Below are 25553 nucleotides of genomic sequence, written 5' to 3' on the forward strand. Positions count from 1 at the left end.
TGGGGGCACCTCAACTCACGAGACCCTACCATCTAAAATTTTTATTCTGAAGATGATAACTCAGAAAAAAAATCATGTATTTTATTCAGTGTTTGTAGTGTTGTATGCAGATGTGTTTGTGTTTAGTTTAATGTAAGCTTTCTTAAAGAATAATGAATTATTTCTTCTTTAACTTCCTTATGCTTTTCTGCCTTGTGGTGGGTCCTGTCACAATGCCTGAGCTGTTGCGAGAGGACTCTCTGAGAATAGTTCATGTTCCTTGCTACTCAGAATGTATCCTCGCAGATCAGCAGTGGTAGCGGAGAGCAACCCAGTCCTTTCTACCCACCCCATCCAAACTCCACATTCCGAGTGTCCCTTTTAAAGGCATTTAAAGCTTGTAAGAGGGAAGAAAAATTGAAAACTTTGGTCAGATCTATACAACTTGGTATTTTAAATTTAATATCAGATCTATCTAAATAGTGTACCCCAAACTTCAAGGACACAACCTACATAACCAAACTTCCTCCCCAGGTCTAAGGTTCTCTGACGCTTCTTTCTTCTCTGGTTCATGCTCCCCTGCTTGAGCCTGAAACCACCCCGGAGTAAGGTTGCTTTAGGAAAGGGCACCTGGACCATTCTCTATCTTGCTCCTCGTTCTTCTCTTTTTCCATCCCACTTCCCACTTCCACTCTCATCCTCCAAATTGTATGAAGGAGACGCTTGTTTGTCCTGGCTGCCCAGAAGATGAGATGAGTTAAACGAATATGTAAGAGTTAGCCAATAAGAGGTTAGAACTAATGGGCCAGGCAGTGTTTAAATTAATACAGTTTCCATGTGGTTATTTCGGGGGGTTAAGCTAGCTGGGTGATGGGATGCAGCCCGCCACTCCCTTGTACTACATGGCTGCAGGACACTTCCATACTGGTTGCTGCTCAAACCTCGGAGGCACTGCAAGGGACCCAATCGTGGCGACATTTGCTCAAACTCTGCAGACCAATTCATTAATGATTATCCTGCTAGCACTGGCACACCTAAAACTTCCTTTGTCTTTTTTTTTCTTCATTTCCAGCCTGGATGTGTAAATACCACAGAGGTGGACATTAAGAAGTCATCCCGAATGAGAAACCCACACAAAACGCGCAAGGTAAATAGATGTGTGTCCTGTGGTCTTGTTGAGTATCTATTTTCAACATTTCCATCTCAAAAAATCCTCCACAGTGTCACAAGCATACTTCACCCTGGGATTCTACCCTGGTAATTCCTTTTCTGGCTCAATGCAAGCAACATCTACCTCTGTTTATAAAACCCCAATGACAAGCCAAAGTACATCCCACCAGAGTTTGCCCTGGAGAACCAATCAATCTTTTGGGCTGCCTTACAGAGCGTGGTTGAGAATCTACTTACAGGAGTATAAGTGACCCCGAAAGTGGCTGCCCTGGAGGGTCCTCCACCCAGTATGGACGAGAGCTTTTCCATGACTATATAGATGAATTTCCCTCAGTTAACTTCCCCAGCCTGTGTACTCTAGCATCTTCAAAGACCCCATTTTGGAAGAATCCAAGTGCAGTCATGGCAAAATTGCTTACAAATGGCTGAGTGGTACAGGAAAGAATCTCAAATGAGGGTCTGTGACCCCCCCACTCTCTTTGAGAGGACTCTACAGTCAGCAGGCTCACTGGTAATTGTCTCTTGCAAGCAGCCACCACCGAGTTTGTGTAAATGGCTGCCATGTTTCTTGGAGGGCCTTGCTCTACAACACAGTTGGAGGTAGAATGATGATGCTGTGGGTCTGTGACAGGAGGTGGGAAGAAAGCCAATCTTCATTCCCATCACAGGGTAACTTCCTCCTTGAGTCTAACAGACAGGTACAGGAGATGGAGCTGTCTGGGGAAAGATGCTATCAATGAGAAGATACAGTATTTATGGAGGGACTGTCTGAGGGAAAGGGGAAGTCTAAAATATGATTATTACAGAAAGAGTAAGAGGCCCTCTTCTTAACAGTCACAGGTATGGGCAAGATTCCCAGTCTGCTGCTAGAGAAAAGCTGCCCTGATTATGTAGCACAGTGCCTGTGCATCACTTTTTAATACACATATTAAATATATTGATTAATATCATTTTTAATAATTATATAATATAGCATATATTGTATATAATAAATAGCATATATATAGTTTTTAGATTATAATATAATTACATCATTACCCCTTCCTTTCAAACCCTTCTGAATTTCCCCCATCCCCTGTTCTCTTTCAAATCCTTGGCCTCTTTTTTTAATTGTTGTGTGTGTGTGTGTGTGTGTGTGTGCATTTCTTAATATAAAAGTACAACTGGATCAGCCTGTATAATGTTAGTTGTATGGGTATGTTTTCAGGGCAGACCATTTGGTATTGGATAACCAATTAGTGTGCTCTTTCCTGGGGAAGACTATTACTCCCACTCTGGGAGTTCCATAATTGCCTGTAGATCTTTGTCTAGGATTGAGGCCTCCATGAGATTTCCCCTTTCCATGTTAGTTTGTTTAATAGCCTCTTTCTGTAAGAACTATTCAGACAGCTTTGATGCTGAGACTTTATGTGTATAGCTTTCCTGGCATCTCCGGGAGACATGCTCTCACAGCAAACTTCCTGTTCTTCAGTCTCTTCCAATCATCCTGCCTTCTCTTTCACAATCATCTGACTCTCAGGTGCAGGAGTTGTGCTGCAGATATTTCAGTTGGGACTGGGCTCCAAAGCTCTGTATTTGGATTGGTTTTCTTTAAAGGTTTCCTTCTGTTTCAAAGAGAAATGTCCTTGATTAGGAGTGAGGAGTACACTTATCTGTAGGTATAAGGATAGATATTTAGAATGTTACTGTGTTGAAGGGTGCATAGTGAGGAAACATTGAACCAAAGGAAGACCAAAAACTATCTAAGCAAACTCCAGACTGTGCATCTCCATGTCTGATGTCAAAACACTCTTCAGATCTCCAACTTCTTTCAGCTCTGTTGAGTATAACACACTTCTTTCACTTAGACAGGTTTTACTCCCTGTTAGCAGGTTTCCGTAGCAGATATCCCATGACTCTGGCATCTCTGACATCTTGGATTCTCCATGGTAATCCAGGCTTTACCTTTATAGCTTCACACAATGGTGTCTCTAGGCCTCCATTCAGAAACACCCCTGACACATGCCTGGCCTCGGCAGATTTTCTTAGTCTTAGGGACAAATTCCATAACCCCTTTCTTCTATCCTTAACTCCAGAACCACATGGCTGAAGCTGCCAAGGTCTTCTGCTTGCTGGAACTGAAACATGGCTCTCTCATTCAGTAACATCTCACCAGTTTTCTGCCTTTGGTTGTTATCTTTACTGCCTAAACTTGGCTGTCCCGGAACTTGTTCTGCAGACCAGGCTAGCCTCAAACTCAGAGATTCACCAACCTCTGCCTTTCTAGTGTTATGATTAAAGGGGTATACCACCACACCCTGCTCTAAGTTTTTTTTTAAATCCTTTTCACAAGTTGGAAACTTAGATGAATGGGTCCTTGCCCTGAGGTCACCAATTTCTTAATCCATTTATCTCCTTGAACATGGCATTTAGCTCTATTCCACTTCCTGGTGTTCCTTTTCTCAATCTGTACATTTTGTATTTTTATTTGCTCAGCTTATTTCTTTTTATTATGTCTCTTCATTAGAGTTGCCCCTAAAAACCACACAACAGAGTCTATATTAGACTGTTTTGAGATTTCCTCTGCCAATGGAATTAATTCAAAACTTTTCAATTTAGTCTCAGGTAGACTCTCTGGACCAAGGCAAAAAGCAGTCCCATTCTCCACCTAAATATCATGACAGCAATCTCTAGTCTACATGCTAATATTCTTTCCCCCGAAACCTCTTCAGTCAACACCCCACCATTTAAAGAACGCTTAGCACCACTGTCTTTCATGCTCCTACAAGTATGGCCCATTAAGCGGTGCTTAAAGCATTCCACTGCTTTCCTAACCCAATGTCCCAAAGTCAGTATTACTCCAAACAAAAACATGGTCAGGCCTATCCCAACAATACCCTAGTCCCTGGTACCAACTTTTGTCTTAATTAGGGTTTCTATTGCTGTGAAGGGACACAATAACCATGGCAATTCTTAAAAAAGAAAACATTAATTGAGGTGGTGGCTTACAGTTTCAGAGGTTCCATTCATTATCATCATGGTGGAATATGGCGGCATGTAGGCAGACATGGTGCTATAGAGGTAGATGAGAATCCTATGTCTTGCAGGCAGCAGGAAGTGGTCTGTGACACTGAATGAAGCTGAAGCAAAAGAAACCTCAAAGCCTGCCCTACAGTGACACACTTCCTTCAACAAGGCCGTACCTACTTGAACAAGGCCACACCTCTCAATACTGACACGCCCTATGAACTGATTGGGGTGCCAATTACATTCAAACTACCATATATGACATTTTGAGAAAAATTTTAAAAAATTTTTAATGTATTATTTGAGAATCCTTATTTGTATATATGTGGATAATATGTTTAGATCAAATCTACCCCCTACTCTTTCCTTTTCAACTTCTTACAACAGATATAGATTAATACACAGGCTTTCACCTAGTCGACAGCAAGAAATTATAGCGTGGTCAACACTAAATAGGACATTAGGTTAGCCCCTACTCTTCCCAAGGCTCAAGAATCATCATAGAAGAGGGAGCAGAAAGATTGAAGAGTCAGAGGATGTGAAGGATTGCTATGTCACAATCAGCAAAACAGAAGAGGTCCATTGCACAAAGGAACTCACAATGGCTCTGCCAGCATGCACATGACTATACAAGATCAAACCAGCTGACATTCCAGCATGGATGGGGAAAGGGCACACAAAGTAACATGTAGTTGAGGGCCTATTGACAATTGGAGGCTACTGGAGAAATGAATGTTTGTTTTAATTTATTTGTTGTTATGTTGTAGAGTCTCATGTGTACTAGGGTGGCCTTGAACTCACTGTGTAGCTGAATATGATCTTTTGATCCTTCTTCTTCCACTTTCTGAGTGCTAAGATCGAGGATGTGTGCCACCATACCTGATTTTATATAGTGAAGCAGACGCTGTGCAAGCACTCCACCACTGAACATTCCCAGCCCCGTGAAAAGAGTGCTTTTTCATTTGTAGAAAGTATGTGATTCACGCACAATACACACACCACATACATACACATACCATATAGACACCACATACACACACACACCATATACACACCATACACATACACAGAGCATGTTGACCAAGTTTTCTGTCCCACCCAGTCCTGCCCAGTCAGGCAGTCGTTCAGTTACAAAGAAATATACAGAGGTCTATATTAATTGTTAACTGCTTAGCCTATTAGCTCAGGCTTCTTATTAACTCTTATAACTTATATTAGCCCGTTATTCTTGTCTATGTTAGTCACGTGGCTTGGTACCTTTTTTGGTGAGGCAGTCACATCTTGCTTGTTCTGTGTCTGGCTTCCTCTGTGTCTGGGTAACAACCACAGGCCGAAACTTTCCTCTTCCCATAATTCTCATTGTCACGCCTCTACTTCCCGCCTGGTCGCCATCAGTCCAGTCTATACTTCCTGCCTGGATATTGGCCAGTCATCATTTTATTAAAAATAATACAAGTGACAGGATAAAAAAAATACATTGTCCCACAGCACACTCACACCCACACAGAACACATGCACGCACACACACACACATACACACACCCATCTCTAGCCAGCACCAGTCATTCTAGGGATTGGTATCATTGACAAAGAGCATTCTGTGCCTCAGAAGACCTTCTTTTCTGTGGTTTTAGCCCCCATGTAACTCCAGTATTCTTCTAAAGTGAGTGCTCCTACATGAAGATGAACCAAAACTAAGGTTTTGTTTTTTTGTTTGTTTGTTTTTTGAGGTTTATTTCATCTTGTTTTTTTCTTCCTTCAAAGATCCCAACAAAGCCCAAGTTCTTTTTCTTTTGAGGTAGTTTCCCTTTATGTTAGGATGGGAAAGCCACAGAAAGAGTCACAAAGTCCATTTAGATGCAACTAGCAAGGGTTTTGCCACTAGGAACTCTCTGAGACAAAGAGCAAAGGCAATCCACAGCAAGCCCAGCTGTGTAGACACTCCCGGTTCCTTTCATCTACTCCTGGCGAACTCTCGGCTCACTCCACTAGTGGAGCCAAACAGAATTCAAAAGTCAGTCAGCTCTCTGAACAGGGCAGTGTGCTCCCACTTCCCCCTGAATTATTCAAAACTCCCCGTGGCTGACTGAGCTGTGTGACCACTGGGAGAAGAAAGCAGAGAGGTAAACTAGGTATAGCTTGGACGTGCTGAGGTCATCACTCACTCCCTTCTAGCACTGGCCTGTGTTGATATCTGAGCTGAGCTTCCTCGGCCTTCCTTCCAGAAAGCCCAGAGTAACAGGAGAGCTTTTCACATGCCATCAGTGATGGCAGAAACCTGTGGTGGAAGGCAATGAAGTGATATGGAAAGAAAGAATCAGTGTGTGTCAGCTCAGTTTCTCTAGCACACAGTTGGGGCTGGTGGACATTATTACTCCAAATGATATAACCCCTCTCTCTGTCTCTCTCTCTGTCTCTCTCTGTCTCTCTCTCTCTCTCTCTGTCTCTGTCTCTGTCTCTCTCTCTCTCTCTCTCTCTCTCTGTGTGTGTTATATGTAATTTCAGGTAGATATAAAGTAATGATTACTTATGTATTTTTCAAGTATCCTTGGTGATGTTTATTCCTTCTGCCTTCCTCTTCTTCTCTATCACTCTACTACCCCCTCAATCTTTAGATTTTGGGAAAGAAACATCATGAAATGAATTTTGCGGGTAGTTCATTGAATACATGATAGCATTTGCTTTTTAGAAGGTCTCTGGCTACCAGGGATATTTTGTCCTGACCCTTTTCTTATTTTAATATAGTCAGTCTATGGTTTACAAAATGACATCCGAAGCCACAGTCCTACCCACACACCTACACCAGAAACCAAGCCTCCTACAGAAGACGAGCTGCACCAACAGGTACGCCCACCTGTGAAATGACCAGCCGAGGGTTTGTGGGGCAGCAGCTATGCAGAGGAGAGAATTGGCATTCATTCATACCAGGTGGAATCTGGAAGGTTCTTTGTATGTTCAACTACTTCGTAGGGATTTACAAGGAAAAGGGAATGGGAGCCAGTCATGGTGGCACATGCCCTGTAATCCCAGCTTGCAGAGGCTGAAAGTAGGAGGATCAAAGGTTCCAGGAGAGCTGTGTTTGAGCACAGACTCTGTCTCAAAATTAAAACAAAACAACATGTTAAACAAAGGAGCAGAAGTAAGTGTAGCTCAGTTGGAAGTGCGTTTGCTTGGCCTGTGAAAGACCTTGGGGGTTAATCTCCAGCAGTACTGCATTGTGTGCATATGTGTGCATTGATCTGATTCTAAGACATGAACCTTGTAACATATAATACATGGAAATGCTTTTCAAAACTCTTCACTAATTTTTCCCTTCTTTGCCTTCAGACAATTTTTGCCAACCATGCACCTGCCTTAGAGGTGTCTGGATCATTGAGAGTTACTCTCTACTCTAGAGCTGTGTCTTAAAGGAGTGGGCAGCAGCTTAGCCACAGAGTCTTGTTTCCCACATGAGGCGATATGATCACCAGAGAATGTGGGTGTTTTTGTTTCTGGAGCCCTAATTTCTCTAACTTTTTGAGGTTTGGCATGATCAACCCTCGTGTGTCATCATGATCTGCATGTTCCTTTTTCAAAGTTAGTTTGTCTTCAAGAAATATTTCAAAGCCAATGCCAAAGTCTCCTATCAAGTCATAGTTGGCTTAATCAGAGGAATGATCCTCCACCTTTGATTATTTTCCCTGGTATTTTACTGTTCTGTGCTTTATCAATAAGTTAATGTTTGTTTTTATGCTATATCTATAATTTCCATCAGGAAACAGTAGTTCAGGGGCTTCTTTTCAAAAGTAGTTTTATTGTTTATTTATATCTATATAAACATGTGTCACGAGATGATAAGATTACTTTCAAAATACATAATTCTAATCCTTTCTTTGGATAACACAAGGATGTAAAATTTATTTTAAAATTATGGTAACCAATAATACTCTATTTGTTTTATGAGTTAAATCTTTGCAGAGTAATTGGATTCTGAATCTAGTTGTTTGTCAAGAATGTTTAAAACCAACATAGCACTTTTCAGATAAAGTTACATTTTTTTGAAGCAAGCATTGAATTCAAATGCATTGCTGTTCTAAAGTTATACTGGTTATGTTTACATTTAAATAGATTATACATTTTCAACCCTTTCAGAGTTTTCTGCTTTTGCATTTTTCTAGCTTTAACTTTTTTTCTAGAAGGGACTCAGTGAGAATTGGAATTTAGAGTAGAGAATCAAGATGCCGTGTTTATGCAACTATGTCTTCAACTTTCTTTTTCAGATAAAATACTGGCAAATACAGTTAGATAGACATCGATTAAAAATGTCAAAAGTTGCTGATAGGTAAGCATTTAAGATATCAATGCACTCTTTATTTTTTAAAGGCGTGTTTATTTTTATTTTATGTGTTTGTGATTTGTCCACATGTATGTCTATGCATGTGTGTGTCTGCTGCCCATGGAGGACAAAAGAAATCATTGGATCCCCTGAAACTGCAGTTAAGGATGTTTGTGAGCCACCATGTGAATTCTGGGAATTGAACTCAGGTCCTCTATAAGAGCAGCCAGTGCTCTTAACCACTGAGTTATCGCTCCAGTCCCATGCTATAAACTTTAAATGTCATATGACAGCTGTGTTGAAAATAGTAACCAAGTGGTTGGAAAACCGTGAAAGTAAATGTTGAAACATTTGCTGGACTATGTTGTATTATTTTTGCCCATGAAAAAAAAAAAAACTTCTGAAGAAGTCTCTCGTCATAGTTTAAAAACAAAAGACTAATGATTATCTTACATCTCAGAAGTCCAATCCTTGTGGAACCAAGAATCCGGTTGATGGGAGTGGCTTCTTCTCACTCCTGGTAGAAACAAACCTATTAACTTAAAGTCTCCTATTTGCAACCTGGTGACTCTGTAAATTCACTAAAATTCATAATAAGTTCTTCTATGTGTTAAGAGCATGAATTAAACTCAATTTTAGATTTACCTTTTCTTAATTAAAAAAATCTGTGTTTGTGAAAATAAAACATCAGATTTTCAGTGAATTAAAAAAACTTTTAGTGGCTTATGCTTTTCCAGTGTGGATTCTACTAACAAACATAAACAAAACATGGGATATTATAACCATCCCTCCTTTCCCTCTCCTCCCACAGAGGAAGTGACTTAGACAATAAAAGTCTATTCTTAATGAAAATATATGCTGTTTGCTTAACGAGGCTCCAAAGTATTCCTTTCCAACTTTACTCCCTCTGCTTACCTTTTGTTTTTGATAGGATTCTTTTAAAAATATTAGCTAGTGAGTCCTATCTATATTTGAGGCAAAATTTGTCTTCCAATCCTTTCTCCAACTTGGACACCATCTGCACTACTAGAAATGTGCTAGCTCGCCAGGATGGGAATGATGCTCAGTATTTACTGCTCAGGCAGAGCTGGCTATGTAGTCTTTACAAGAGCATACTGGCTTCCACACTCAGGCTGGAAGGTAGAATCCTCAACCACATCTGCCTGCCCGGACAGAGTAAGTTGTTGCATGCAGGATGTGGAAACATAGAAATTGCTGTTGGATTTCATTCTGTAAGTAGGTGTGGATTCCCTGGTCATCCATATTCATGCTGTTTCCCTTACTTTGAACAAAGTATTATTTCAGGTTGAAAAATGAAGCTGGAAATGTTTTTTTCCCCCTCTGTTTTCTCCCTAGTCTACTAAGTTATACGGAACAGTATGTAGAGTATGACCCCTTTCTTGTGCCACCTGACCCTTCCAACCCATGGCTCTCAGATGATACTACTTTCTGGGAACTTGAAGCAAGGTAAAGTTATGGTCTCTTCCTTCCAAATATGTCAGTTACTCAAGAGTGTGTGTGTGTGAAATGGCAGAGTCAGGATCTGACTTCCTGTAAAGGTGATTTTGCTTTGCTCTGCAGCATCCATAATTTATCATTCTTAGTCAAAATAAAGACTTTAGACATGGGCTTCCACGCTGAGATTTGGCCTACCTACTAGAACACTCTTCTTCTATACTGAAAAGGCCACTTGGCCATTTGTTCATTTCCTGGCCGCCCTAGACCCCCAAAATAACCACAAAGAAACTGTATTAATTAAATTACTGCTTGGCCCATTAGCTCTAGTTTTTTATTGTCTAACTTTTACATATAAGTTTAACCCATTTCTATTAATCTGTGTATCGCTGTGTGACTGTGGCTTACCAGCTAAAGTTTCAGCATCCGTCTCTGGTGGCTACATGGCTTCTCTCTGACTCCACCTTTCTTTCTCCCAGCGCTCAGTTCTGCCTTCCCCACCTACCTAAGTTCTGTCCTGCTATAGGTCCAAAGCAGTTTCTTTACTCATTAATGGTAATCACAACATACAGAGGAAATCCCACATCAATCATCCATCAGAAAGGATGGAATCTAGTCATTCATGGCAACGTGGATGGAACTGTAAAATACTATGTTAAATGAAAGAAGTGGAATACAGAAACAAGAGAACCATGCGATCTTACAAAATATAAAAAACCAGGAAGCTGACAGTAAATGGTGTTTACATAGGTTAAGAAAAGTAGAAGAGAAGGGGGCATAAGGAAAGGTTGAACAATGAACATTAAATAATAGTCGCATGGGATCTAGGAGTTCTTTGATGCTGTTTGAAGTAGGGTGACTGATGATATCTATGTGTTGTGTATTTGAAAACTCTAGACAAAGGAATCCTGCATACCTTAGAGACATGCTGCTTGAGATGTATTTACCCTGATTTAAACATTACGCAATATGCATGTTCCAGAATATCATGCGTGTGTGAGTTTTATATATTCTAAAACTTTAATTTTTGAAACAAATTTACCCTGCTGAAAGAAAGAACTGACCCAAAATTAGGGGTGACATTTTAAAGGTAGGTTATTCAGAGTTCAGATCCTTCCTTGCTTAAGACTCAGCCCCTGCTAATAAATCATTTGAAAATGCTTTTAGTCATATAAGCTTGTGTTTAGGTAAAATGGATGCCAAACTCTTACTCAGTTAAGCCCAGGACAAGCACCTTATATAAACTTTATTTTAAAACTAGATAAACTCACCATGAACACAGAGAAACTGACGTTTAAAAACCCAAGCATAATGTAGAACTCCAGATTTCTTTAGTGAGCTATGTAGGAAGATGCAGCATCCATCTTGAAGATCATTCAGAGATGATTTCATGTATCTTTGCAAAGACAGTATAAGGATGCCATAGCACTTCTGTTATGTTTTGCTTTAGGCAGGGTCTCCTAGAGCTCATGTTGACCTCCAACTCATTCTGTAGCTGAGGATGACACCCAGCTCCTTAGCCTTCCACCTCCTAAGCCCTCATCACTGGGACTACAAACCTGTGATATCACACAAGGCTCCAGGTTGTATTTATGAGCCATCTCTTTTATACCCAGCCACAGATCTCAAATATTTACCAATTCAGTCTTAAGTCACAAGTTTTGTGCATATATATGAGGAATCTGGAATCCCCCAATCCATGACTACATACTGTTCATATTTAATTGTAGCAGAGTCATAAGTAGAAATGAGGCCTTTTAGGTACAAATGCATCATTCCAAGAATGACCAATGCCAGACTGGAACTGTATAGTGGTTGAAATAAGGCTCTGGGTAATAATGGCTGGATTTTTGCCCCTTATTTCGTGTATGACGGTATCATGTTATAACTCTTTATGTATCGACTTTTTCATCTACATAAAATAATAGGGGAAATGCCAGTCTCATAAAGTTGCTATGAATCCATCCAGACTCTTAGTTACAGATTGTGTTATTAATCTAATTTATGCCTCCCCGTGATTTCATGAAAAGTATATCATCAGTGACATATTACTATTCTAGAAGATAAGCTAAAAATAGTCGTTCTTCTAAGGTATATATGATAAGGAAAATAGGAATTTGCCCAGGCATAGTGGCAAATGTCTTTAATCCTATCACATGGGAGGCAGTAGCAAGTGGATCTCTGTAAACTCAAGGCCAACAGACTCTATACAGTGAGTTCCAGGTAAGACAGGGCCACACAGTGAGACCCTGCCCCACCTCAACCACCCTCCTAAATGGAAATTGTAATAAAAAGAATATATTTAGTCTTATTTTCTCTCCAACAGCAAAGAACCGAGTCAACAGAGAGTAAAACGATGGGGTTTTGGCATGGATGAGGCACTGAAAGACCCAGTTGGGAGAGAGCAGTTCCTTAAGTTTCTAGAATCAGAATTCAGCTCAGAGAACCTAAGGTAAGACATATTTTGTCATTATGAGTTAAAGAGTCACTGTTTTTTCTAGTTATTCTAGATGTAACGCACCTGTTGCTCTCATATTGTCACAAAATGATGTAAACAAATTTCATTTCTGACATTAAAGATGCAAGAAAGATAGCAAGACAAAAGTTACCCAGCACTACCAATTCCTTTTCATAATTTATTTTCGCACTTCCTCTGGATTTGTTGACTACCTAAATTTAAAACTTTTGAAATTGACACCATAAAAAATTACAATCCCAAGACTGATATTCTGACAAAATGGAAAAGGTCTCTCTCTATCAGTCACTGTTCACATAATAATGCAGACTCAGGGAATTTTAGTCCTTCATGGTGGGAAAGCATGACAGAGCAACTCAGGTCATGGCAGTGGGAGTGTGTGGCTAGGGTTGTTCACATCATGCTGATCTCGGAAGCAGAGAACATGTATGCACAAATATTATATGTGTGTATGGATGTATGTATTTTTAAACTGTCTATTTTATGCCTACCATGTTTCTTTATTAAATGATAAGGCTCCCGGAGCTTTCTAAATTACCACTACCAAACCAGAGACCAGGCATTCAAGACATGGGGAACCCCTTTGTGGGGCATTTCAGAGTTCAATCTTAACAATGATTAATAGGACTTGTATGGTTATTTTAAAACATCAACACTTATCATTATTAACTTCCAACAACATATCTCTCGTAAGAAAGAGAGTGACTACCTCAAAGACCTTGGAACAGAAGTCGATGGGCAGTTTTGTTTTTAACTGTGTGCCTTTAGATTCAGTAGAGCTGTTGATTGCTCCTCAACCTTTAGCTAAGAACAGGCACAGCAGGGCTGTTGAGACTAATGATGCATGGAGCAGAGAAAGAGGCCAGGGCCCTTGTTCTGCCCATCTGTCCTAAACATTCCGGTCTGCTGTAATATTTCCTAACTCCAGGGACACCTAGGAAAACTTTTTAAATAGGAGGCATTTGAGTGTTCATAGATCTGCTTAAGACAATTAAAGCCATATGTTCTCACTACATGAAAAATTCTCCCCTTTTTTTTCTGGTGAGGTTCTCCATTTGTTGTTTTTTGAAAGCTGATATCCTGTTTTTTTCTTTGGCATGTCTTACTAGGCTCTGTGGAATTCATCTATTTCCTTTCATGAGAGCTAAGCTAGCAAAAGACTGTTTGTTGCATTCTCTTTAGGAATTAATCAGAAACATACATAATGGTGGCAGATGCCTCAGGGCTGAGGCAGGATGACTCTGGTCAGATCTGGAATCCGTTCATTTTCTCCATCTGCCATGGATTCTTGAGTGTGCTTTCTTGTCTTTTGGGGTTTGAAGAATCCTGGGGATTTCTGTTGGGTTTACTAAGTAAACTTTTCAAGAAAACAAGTGGTCCCTTGGGATGCTGAAGCTGAGTCCTTAGATAAGAGAGTAGGGAGGGGTACCTCACCTAGAGCCTCCACAGGCATCTTAAAAGAGGCTTGCAGGCGGAGAGTGGGTGATGAGGAGACATCTTGGCTAAAATCGGAGAGCAAAGACACAGTGTAGTATGTCAATACCGGGTTTCAGGGAGGAACTGAGTCACTGCCAAGTCTTTACTGTTGTTACACCTTTGCTGTTTCTTATCTTTAATCCTTTGCCAGACTAATTTTCCCAAGAGAGATTACACGTATGAACTCTAGGGCTGAGGAGATGGCTTGCTCAGTAAAGGGCTTGCTCTGTAGGCTTGGGGATCCGAATCTGATGCCCAGAACCCATGATACAAACAAGTCTGAGTGTGATGGTGCATCACACGGCAGTCAGTGCTACACAGGTGAAGACAGAAAGACACCCAGGCCCCATTGGCCAGCCAGTCTCACCAACTCAGTAAGCTCCAATGAAAGACACTCAAAATCTAAGGTGGGGCGGAGACTGTAGTTCTGTGTAAAGCACTGAGCAGCATATGTGAGACCCTAGGTTCAATCCTTGGTTCTTGGATTGGATTGTTGATATAATTCAAAAAGTAAAAATGTTCTCACTGAGACCCCAGAGAAAAGAAAGAACTGAACTCCCACAAACACATCTATATTAACACATCACACACATGCACACACATGTGCACAAGCACACACACACATGCATACACTCACCTATAATAAAGAAAATGAAAGTGAAGAAAACTAAAGAGATGGCCCATTCAGAAACATGCACACACAGTTATTAAATATGTCTTATATATGTATATACACATGTAATTCTTGAGTTGTCTATTATAGGCCTATCACATTTCTTTATCCAGATCATCTCTAGCAACATAGGAAAGTCAAGACCTGCCTGGGTTACACAAGACCCCATCTTTAAAAATGAAAATAAAACTGCAAATTTCTGTCCCACCCAGTACCAAGGCCCTTTTAAAATAACCACGCAGATGTTTAATATTAATTACAAACTATTTGGCCTATTAGCTCAGGCTTATTATTAATTAGCTCTGACAACTAAATTAACCCATTTCTATTAGTCTATATTTCACCACAAGGCTTGTGGCTTGTTACCTCACATCTTGCTTCTTCAGCGGTTGCTGGTGTCTCTCTGCCTCTGCCCTTCTTCTCCCTTATTTCTACTTGGATATGCCACCTGGCTCTATTGGCCAAATCAGCTTCTTTATTAACCAATGGTAATTAAACATATTCACAGCATGCAGAGGGGTTATCCCACAGCATAAAACTAGCAAAAACTAACTTTTATGCCTCTGAATATGAGTCTTAAGAAAAAAAGAAAGCTAGTGGGGGCCTGATATTGGAATCCCCAGAAAGAGTGAGCTTGCTAGCGTAGTGAGTTAACATTGCAAGAATGCCTAGGTGTGCCTTCGGGGCTCAGAGGTGATGTCATATTTTGTAGGTTCTGGCTGGCAGTGGAGGACCTAAAGAAAAGGCCTATCCGAGAAGTACCCTCTCGGGTGCAGGAAATATGGCAGGAATTTCTGGCTCCTGGGGCCCCCAGTGCCATTAATTTGGATTCCAAGAGCTATGACAAGACCACACAGAGCGTGAAGGAACCAGGAAGATACACGTTTGAAGATGCTCAGGTCAGTACATGGTCTAACTTCTCATAGCCACGAGACCCACAGCTCTCTGCAGTGTTTCCAGCTCAGGTAACTGGACAGAAAATAAGTTTCAATGATTGAGAACAGAAAAAAGACATTTCAAAGTAAGTCAACTTTTAAACCCCTGGGAAATTTTTTAAAATATAAATTTAGTGTTTGTACATGAGAATTTCATGGCTCATCCAGGACACTCTCGCAGGGTGCATAACTGTACAACTAACTGATATTTCACTAGATTTGGAAGACAACGGAACATATAAGTTCCACTAAAATGCAAGAACCAGAGCAGAACCTCCCAGGTTTGGATCAAGTTGGAGTTAAATGGCATGTTTTCTTTGCTTGACTTCTTCATCCATCAGAAGTCTTCTGTAGAAAGCAAGAGAGGCTAGGGTGTAGCTAATTAGTAAAACCCTTACCTAAAATACATGAATCTTGACCCTCAGACCAAAGGGTAGAGAGAGGGAGAACTCTGCACTCATTAGGAATGGATGGCCAACAGATTACTATATAAGAAAACAGATGCACATTGGAAAATTTGTCCTTTCACTATCCAACAACTAATTTCAGGCTTGTGTTCTGGGTCAAAGTAGGTGTAAAAGATAATCTGTCATGGTATTGATTCCCAAGAGTGTGATCCACTTGAACTACCTGGCTCACCCAGTAGTTGTAGGTGCCAAGAGCCTCCAGGATAGCTGTACAGTCTTGACGTCACATTATCCGCTTTGGATTTGGAGTCTGCAGATTTGTTTCAATTTTCAAAGTTTCCATATAAATTGTCATACTGATGTGAAGTTATGTCCTCGTGGGTAAATTCAATATTAAAATGAGCACATAGGGTTTTTCCTCCTGAGTAGCTCCCAGCCCAACGTAAACATTGATCTGGGAAAGAAATGATGGCTGTCTGTAGCTCTGCATTTATTCTTTAGCTACCTGAGTCTCCTCGTTAAAGTGCTTTGTTAAACTGATAAAGGAGCCCCTTACCCATTCTGTCTTTCCAGGAGCACATTTACAAACTGATGAAGAGTGACTCCTATCCCCGCTTTATAAGATCTAGTGCCTACCAGGAACTTCTACAGGCAAAGCGAAAGGTACTGGCTCTTTGTGACCTCTCTCGACCTTAGTTCCTAGTTGTAATTAATGAAAGCAAATATCTCTGTTGGGCCAGGGTTTTAATAACATGGTAAGTAACCATTCTCTAAGACCTTTCCCCACCCATCCATTTCTAAGGACCATTTAAGTGCGTTTTGTTTCTGTTTGTTGATTGCTCAGTGTATCATTTTTCGGTTGCTTTCGCAGATGTTCATGTTTTACAAAGCCTACTAGATGCTAGTTTCATGTTTGATGTTAATCTTTAGTGTTCCTAGCTAAAGGAAATGAAAACTCCAAGTAGAAATAAGTCGAGTGCTGAAATTCAAAGGCAGTTGTGTTTACTTACAAAGTCAGCGTGCATGTTTGTAGAGAAATATAAACTTACTTTTTTCAAGGATAGCTGCTAAACGGCAATAATGCTGGCAGTTGAGTAGTTTCACGTGACTTATATCCCAAACTACTTAGTATCTTGATAACCTATTTCCAACTAAGATGATAAGCACACACATTTGGGAAGTAGGAGGAGGAGTAATAATAGTAGTGTTGGTGGTAATGATAGACCTCATTAATTGTTTGTAATTGAAGTCTCATGGCACATAAATCCCTTATATGACCAATGTAACATTAAACAGAAAATTTGTAGAGAAAATAAACATTATTCATTTTTCTAATGTTAAAAAACTCATAGATTCTTAAATTACTATGATTAAGCTACAGTTCTGTTAATTGATCACTTAAAATACTGTGATTTTTTTCATAGCCCATTGCCTTTACAGATAAAAATCATTGCAAGTAGCTATAGTGCCCAATGTGGCAACTGTTGATGTTTAAAATTCATTTTAATTAATTAAGACTACACAAATTTGTAGCCAACTGATACAAGTTTGAAGATACTCAGGCCAGTCAGTACATGATCTCACCGCTTAGAGCCACAAGACTGACAGCTCTCTGAAGTTCAGGTAACTAGAGAGGAAACAGTTTCATTGACTGAGGACAGAACAAAGATATTTCAAAGCAAGTCATCTTTTAAATCCCTGGGAAAGTGCTCAGTCACTTCAGCTAGAGGCTTTGATAAGAGACAGAATCAAGGCAGATATTCGTCCTTTGAGCAAAGTCTAGCCTACAGAAGGTCTGTACCAAATTAATGTTATCAGCAGAAATTCAACCTTCACAGAAATTAGGAACTGATTCTAAAGAAATTCCACAAAATTTTCAAATATTTAGGCTCTGCAAATGTCAGCATAAAAGCTTACCATATCATCCTCATTTCTGCTTAACTTAATTTTGCTTTAAATTGCATCATTTTGTTTGCTCAAGTATAAAACACCTGGATCCAGTGATGAGAAACACCGTGGCAGCCCCACTCCCATGTGGGCATGAGCTTCATACTTGGCCTTAGTGGAGCATTACTTTACCATCCTGTCTTTTTTCTGTTCTGTTTTTCTTGTTTTTTTTTTAAATGTTCCTTTGTTTCCCTTCACCCTACCCCACACCACACATTTAAGTCTGGAGACTCAATGGATCGCAGAACATCTTTTGAGAAATTTGCACAGAATGTGGTAAGTTTTAATTTTTTGAGGAATTACAACTCACTATCTCCAGTGAAAATTTCCCTGTTTTTAGCCCCATTGCCCACCTTGCATTCTTTGACACCAAAAGTGTTGTCTTTATTTAAACCCATAATCCTACTTCCTCCTTATCTTTCTCCCCAACCCTTTATAGAGTAGAAAAAAAAGCTGTCATGCAGAAACAACCACATGGGCTGAACTAAGGTTTGGAAACAAGTGTATAGCATGATGTATACAATGAAGGAATCAGTTACTCTTTGTGTCTGTGTTCCATGTATCCTTTTTCCTATTAACAAGAGTTGCATGCATTGCTTTGTTCTTGCCCACAGCTCTTCGTTATGCTTAAAAAGTTAAGACAATGAAAGTTCTGTGCTTTCAAACTTTGAAAGGAGAAAGTGGTCAATTGAACAGTTTAAAGTCAAGTGACTATTGGTAGCAAGCTGATCTCCCTACCCTTAAAAAGACCCACCTGTTTCTTATTCTGTATTTTCCACAACTGTGTTGGAAATTGTTGCATCAATCTAAGCAACCAGTAGCTTTCCTCCTAGAATATTCTTAGCCTCTTGCCATGTGTTTTGGTGATATATATTTGTTTGTTGGATTCTCTTGTTATTTTTCTTTTATTATTTTTTTTGTACTGTGCCAACGCCTTTGGAACTTTCTGACGTTGTGTGAGCTCAAACTAAAGACTTCAACACATTTATTTTTATAGGGCAGAAACATCCCTATTTTCCCATGCCATAAAAACTGTACACCAACACTGAGGGCCAGCACTAACCTGTTATGAAAAGAGGTAGAACAATCTTGGTTTCTACTCAAGTTTGTCTGCATCATCTGTGGAGTCGTGTGGTTAGCTCCATGCTGCTCTTTGTGTGTGTATGTGTGTGTATGTGTGTTGTGGCTTTTGCTGTAATGGTCAACTTAAGTGGAGCTATGTGTGCTGAGATAGAAGCAACCTGAATTCAACAAACGCAATGTTTGTCCTCAGTTTCCTTCATGGATTCCCACCACTCGGTGGGCAATGCTAATCCACCCTTCACCTGTTATGACCACACAGAGTATTGGAAAGACTTTAAACAGCTACATAGACTTTGAACAGTCAATGTGAGTGCATTAATTAAAAGGATAAAGGGTGAAAAATTCGAAGAGTTAATCACACTACACACTTCACAAAGTTTTGGCTATCTCTATTGGAATCTTAACATAGAATTTCCTTTAAAATATCCCATAACTCACAATGGAGTAAGACAATAACAAAATAGCTCCCTAATGTTCTTACTAGGAAAAGAAGCAACAATATATCATCATGTCCTCTGTGTGCTGCTAAAGAATTATTCAAAGTTAATCCCTTTCTAATGCAATCTGGAAAGAATATTGGGTTTTGTTGTTTTTTGTTTTGTTTTTAGATTGTAATGGAAGTTTCTGTGATAGAATTGAAAGTAGAAACATGACTTGGGGGAGATAGAAGGGAGAAATAAAATATCTTTTCTCTAGCTCCAACACATATCTGAACCACATCCACACTTCTAAAATAGTACTGTATGGTCCACACTGGGCACCTTAGGAAAAATCCAATAAGAAACCAGGAGAAACTGGTCTTGATCAGCTATCCCTTCCACAAATGCATGCAGTTACCAGCTAAGTTGCAAACACGGTGCTTCATCTCGGGGCCCTGCAGAAGGAATAGAGTATGGCTCAAAAGTGCCTAGTGGTATAAACAAAATGTCAGTGAGTACGGGGAAAGCTGAACTCCTTCGTTTGGTGCTAAGAAGAAAGAGAGGGCTATGTGTAGTTGGAAGATGTTCAGAAAGGATGGCATTTAACTGTTTAACTGGGTAAATGGGACTTCACTAGTCGAGAGGGGTCAAACCTTCTTTAAAAGGAAGGGAGACGGAGGCCAGAAAGACTGAAGAAAAAAGTTGAATCTCTCTCTCTCTCTCTCTCTCTCTCTCTCTCTCTCTCTCTCTCTCTCTCTCTCTCCCACACACACACACACACACACACACACACACACACACACACACACGTGCATATAGAACATACTAATTACTTTTAGATACCCCTCAGATAGCATTAACTCTTTTCCATCTGAGAAAATAAAACGTGTTATTTTTTTTTTTTTTGGAATGTTCTATTTGGGTATTGCTATGAAGAAATCATTAAGGAGATCAAAGGTCTTGGAATGAACCCAGAAGGAGTTCAGGCTGGGCAGCTGTACTGGGAATCACAAATGTTGACATGCTAGGTTTTTATCAGAGACCATAATAGGATCAATAAAATAATTTCAACACAAGCAAAACTAAGAGACATGGTTAGAAGGTAGAGATATATTAGGGGAAAGGTAGAGTTTGCATAAGCATTTCAATGGAGGCCTAGGCACAGGCAGCTCTGGTCGAGCAGGAAGGCTACGTGACGGACAGTCCACAAGGCAGAATGGAACAGAGAAAACACACGTCAGTGGGTCTCACTGTGAAACTGGGGGAAATGAGATGACAATACTGACTACTGATCACTCGCCATGCTACAGGCTCTGGACCAGGAACAATGTCTTATGTACATTAACCTGACCCTAAAAGGTGGAAATTCTAGTGCATACTCATTCACCCACATTGTAGGTGAAAAATAAAAATAATAATTGGGAGGTGCATCTTCAAAGAATATAATTGTCCCAAAATCACACAGTGAAGTTGCTGGCTGTGACCAAAACTTTATTTTCTATTTGCCATCCATTCACAGCTTCCCCTCCAACTCAGATCCACTTCAAGTCAATGCTGGTTTTAGGGAGTTCAGTTTCCGTATTCCATATAGCACATTTGTAAACTGGGTGATAAGAACAGAATCACGATTTTTTTTTCTTAGCCCAGAGTCAGTGTTTCCCAAAGTCAAAGGAACCTTCATTAGTTATCTGACCTCTAGGCTGCTCCCTGCTGCCACGCCCACTCGAGGACATCCTCACAGCAGAGATGCACAGCAACTTCAGTGTTTCCAGGACATCTTTCCAGTCATAGGTGTGTTAGTTGTCTTTATGCTCAGCAGTTCCAGGATCTGTGGGGCAGGTGTCAGTGAGTTACCTTGCTTTCCCAGTGAGGTCTCTTCCCCAGCGTCGCTCATTGCAGAGTATTATAGCTAGATTGGAAGCAGACTTTGCTTCCTTGAAGCCTCTTCCTCTCTGCAGGCCACCTTTGCTCTTCACACTGAGCCCCAAACAGGTGATAATGAGTGTAACTCAAGCTTGTGCGTTGCCTTCACACTGACTTATCTTTAGGGGAAAATAAACCAACCCATTTATCCGTGGCATGTTCTTTTGTTTCTCAATTTTTCTTCCCATTCGAGAAATACCTTAAAGTCCATCTTTCAAAGGTCACTGTGTCCTTTCATACCCTCAAGTGTCACTCATACTAAGTTGGCTTTATTCTTCTCTCCTGCGGAGCCTGTGCTTTACCGAGTGTGAAAATGGTTTCCTTTCTCATTCACCATCGAGAGCATCACCATTGCTCCATCTGCTTAACTGCCACAATGTCCGTTTACCACAGGGACAGCACAGAAGGGCAGAAAGGACATCACATGAAAGGGGTGCATGAAGATTGATCAAGCCATCTGTCAAGGTTCATAAATTGAGGACCAATGACGTATCTCTCTGTCGCTTGTGTGAAGAGGAAATTGAATCAGCTTGGCTTTGTGTTAGAAAAGTAGGAACTGTGGAAATGAGTACTAGGGGGTGTTAGTGATGAGTTCCCAGGAATTCAGTAAGCTAACCTCTTTCTGGAGAACAGCCCTGTACTGTTCCAGTGAAGACAGTTATCTTTAGAACCTTTCAAAGAGTAAGTAGAAAAACCATCAAGGTCTTCTGAGCCATGCCACGCCCTCTGTTCTAGCCTACTTAGGCTAGGTTGAAGTACCATGCTGTGTTGTCATTTTCTGGAGGCTGTACTGCATTGTTTGGAGCACCGATGAGGACTTCATGCCAGATTCTTATCTTGAGATTCTCCTGTTAGGGAAACAACCCTGGGCCTCACACACATTGGTTAATACTAAACCATTGAGATAACTACCCCAGTTCCCACTTTATGAGACAATTTTCACAGGAGACTAGCTTGACCCAGGAAAAGAGTTGATCTTTCTGAGTCAATTCTTCATTGACAGTGTAGCTCAGTGGTTTCAATATTGACAGAGTGAAATACAAACACGAAGCATTAAACAATGAGAAAGATTCAAAACTTAATTATTCTTGAATGTTCTTTTTTATTAAAGCTAGCACATTTGTTTTCTTATCAGTTTTGAGATAGGGCTTCCCTTCATAGCTCAGGTTTGCCCTTGGGCCCTCCACCATCTTGCCTTTATCTCCTGAGCCATAGGGCTTCAGAGGTTCACCACCACACTCTGTTGCAATGAAATTCTTTATCTAGGTTTATGCAGAATCTGTGTTAGCGGCAAAATGTCCTTCAGCCTTGGAGTTTGATGTGCTTATTTACAGTTCAGCATGAAGTCTCCTTCTGTGTCTTATCATGTGAGTTTTAGAAATCATTTCAACTACTGGACCCTAGCTTCCCCAACTATTTATCTCACTTGCCTGAATCAGATCTTACCTTAATTTTTCATGGCTATTAAAGATCAAAATATGATTGGCATCCTTCAAGTTAAATATGGATTTTATTCTCTTAGTATATTCATTTAAAAATGGAACTCAATATTTAATTGTAATATAACTGTATAAGGAAGCAATCTCACGACACTCAACCTCATTCTTGATCTCTTTTTTTTCCTAACCCAGGATCTCTCATTAGTGATAGAAATGGTCCGTTCTGAATGGCAGGAATAGCCTTATTTTCCAAAGCCGCTAGTGTTATCCTTTAACAACAGAACATCCCTCTTGCCAACTGGCTCCTCCATTGCTGAAAACTGTAGGCATTTTCCAGGGGGTTTGCCTTGTTTTCTAAGATTCTGGTCTGTTGATGAATGACGTTTAACTTGGTTTTTATTCAACAACATAAAATCTATACTGTGTAATCCCCCACCACAACTGTAAATATTTGAGACGCTTGGTACTGTTAAGTCAGGCCCTGAGTGGTGTTGTGAGTTCTGTGTGTACAGGTCTCTTTCCTGTCCATCTTTGCCTGACTTTGGTTTAGGATAGATACAGAGTACTCCTGGTTGAGACTTGGCTGTTTGGGCTTCCCACCACCATAGGGTGATTGAACTGAAGAAGTCCTCTGAAGTACCTAGAAAGAAAGATGTAGTCTTACCATTGCAAATACTAGACCAGAAAACATACCTGGAGATGTAGCGTCCACTCCTGTGTTCCACTCATGCTGTTGCTCTGTGGACTGTTAGCTTAGACCATTTGTCAACATCAGCACGTATGGAGTCTCTGTTGTGTGCTAGGTCATGAACTAGTCCTGTGTACATTTTTAAAGATAGCCGGCTGGACCGGGATGTAGCTTTTTAACAGGACTTTCGCCTGGCATATGTGAGGTTCTGGGCGCCACACTCAGTACCACACACACATTTCATCACAAATAGATTAGCTCAGTTATCCTTGCTCTCTCCCTTGTCATGATATCGTCTTCTACCACAAAGAAATAGGGGCAAAGCATTCAGAGAGGTTAGATTACAGATTGTAGCTCTAGCAAGGGACCCGTAGCTGTGTCCATGAAGGGTGTCACATCTTTAATAGGCATAAGATAAGCACCCACCGTAATGAAGCAGACTGCCTCACATGAACAGCCATCATAGCATGCAAACCGAGAGAGGAAAGCTTTATGTTTCATGTCTGTGCCCCCTGTGAGTTGACTGTAAAGGTTTTCTGCACACCCCCCACCCCTGCCAGCTAAAGGGCTATGTCTTTTATTGCTCGGAATTGCAGGTGCACTGCAATTAGGAAAAACTGCATTAGAAATCCCTATGACACCTTGGGTGAAAACCACTTAGGAGCTGGTCGTTGGACCTCTCCAGCAAACAGGAAGCAAACCTGATCAAGAACGAACTTCTGTCTCCTCTTTCTTATTTATGGATCTTAAACCCATCTCTTTCATCATTTTTGCTGGCAGATATGGCCATTCATCTTGTTTTAGTGGAACTGGTTGTGGTAAATACTTGCCTGAGAAAATAATTTCAGTTTCCCTGTAGGGTGATATAAATCCACTGGTGAAACGTTTCTGAACCATGTAGCCTAATTGAGTTTGGAAGGGATAACTTTATTCTCCCCTGACAGCATCATTAGTTCAGAAATTGTCACTCGAGGTTATACAAGCCATGAATTAGGTGCAGTGAATGTTTTGCTACAGAGTACCCACCGCACCGCCAGGGGCTCCAAGGGAGCAAAGGTGTGACTGCCGAGAAATGTCCAAGTTGTTCTACAGGTGCCAGAGGCAGAACCTCTATCAGAATTGTCTAAGTTCTACTGATTTCAAGCCCTGTTTTTGTGCTGTTGGTTAGGAGGCCTCAGGGGTGACCATCAGAGAGACTTCTGAGATAAATGTATAGCTCAGTGGTAGCAGGCATTCGCCTACCACTGGGTTCTTTTTTTATATATATAATAAATAATAATTATTGAGTCCCTACACTGGGTAGATACTTTGCTCTCTGATTGAGAATACATAGGTAATAAGACACAGTACCCTGCTCTGAGCAAATTTCAATTTGTAAGAAGACAGAGATGACTCAGATTACTATCTTGGGATGTTGCTAGCATGCATATCTAAACTGATTCTCTCTTCCTATGGAAGCTGATTGTCCACTGAACAGAACAAGGCTCCCACCTGCTTCCTTAATATGAGTCACCATGGGAGCCCAAAACAAACAGGGAAAAGAAGTAGAGCCTGAGGAAGAGGCCTGCAAGATCTAAACTGCAAAGCGTCCTGAGGACTCAACAGACTCGGGCCAGGGCAGTATGGGGACTTCCAGTGAGAGCAGCAGAGCCCAGGAGTAGGCAGCTGTGGAGCCAGATGGTGTTCTGCCACCTCTGGAGCTATAGAAGGTGAGGGAGAGAGCAGTGGACCCTTTTATAGGACCAGCGGCTACCATTCTAACACACACCTTAGGTGATTTCAGATAGAACAGGGCTGCTCAAGTAAGAGAAGGGAAGAAGGAAGACAATTTGGAATCCCAACATGTTTACTGCAACGTTTTAAAGCCACATTTACTGGAAATTGAGATTAAGCTTCAAACCATCTAATTTAGGATTCATCATGGTGATAAAGCAGCCAATAGTATTTTTCATTGTCACTGTTTTTATTTGGAGATTTCTAGAGCTTAAACTATAAGTCTGGTATGTCTCAAGTTTTATATCATCTTATATCCTTCCACTGAATTGTCATTGACTAAAGTAGAAAAACCCGGGAATGTTTGTACGTACATAAATATGTAACATCATAGCCCCTGGCAACATACTTAATCATCCACACAACCTTGTTCAAAATTACCTCATTAA

At 40.5% G+C, this 25553-nt stretch overlaps 1 protein-coding gene across 4 annotated transcripts in view; it reads left to right on the forward strand.

The window, feature by feature from the left end:
* Rgs7 (regulator of G protein signaling 7) overlaps positions 1-25553 on the forward strand; it is a 389011-nt gene that overhangs the window by 353009 nt on the left and 10449 nt on the right. For 2 of the 4 annotated variants that reach the window (XM_085687669.2, XM_085687670.2), the window contains exons 10-17: positions 1052-1126; positions 6901-6999; positions 8415-8476; positions 9827-9937; positions 12252-12377; positions 15263-15449; positions 16466-16555; positions 18837-18917. In XM_085687669.2, the coding sequence (XP_085543795.1) occupies positions 1052-1126; positions 6901-6999; positions 8415-8476; positions 9827-9937; positions 12252-12377; positions 15263-15449; positions 16466-16555; positions 18837-18911 (825 nt within the window). In that variant the 3' untranslated portion in view covers positions 18912-18917. The remainder of the gene's footprint in view (positions 1-1051; positions 1127-6900; positions 7000-8414; positions 8477-9826; positions 9938-12251; positions 12378-15262; positions 15450-16465; positions 16556-18836; positions 18918-25553) is intronic. The other 2 variants (XM_085687671.2, XM_085687672.2) reach the window with 1 other exon arrangement.

This window comes from Myodes glareolus, chromosome 5, assembly GCF_982192425.1.
Source record: "Myodes glareolus chromosome 5, mMyoGla1.1, whole genome shotgun sequence".
NCBI lineage: Eukaryota > Metazoa > Chordata > Mammalia > Rodentia > Cricetidae > Myodes > Myodes glareolus.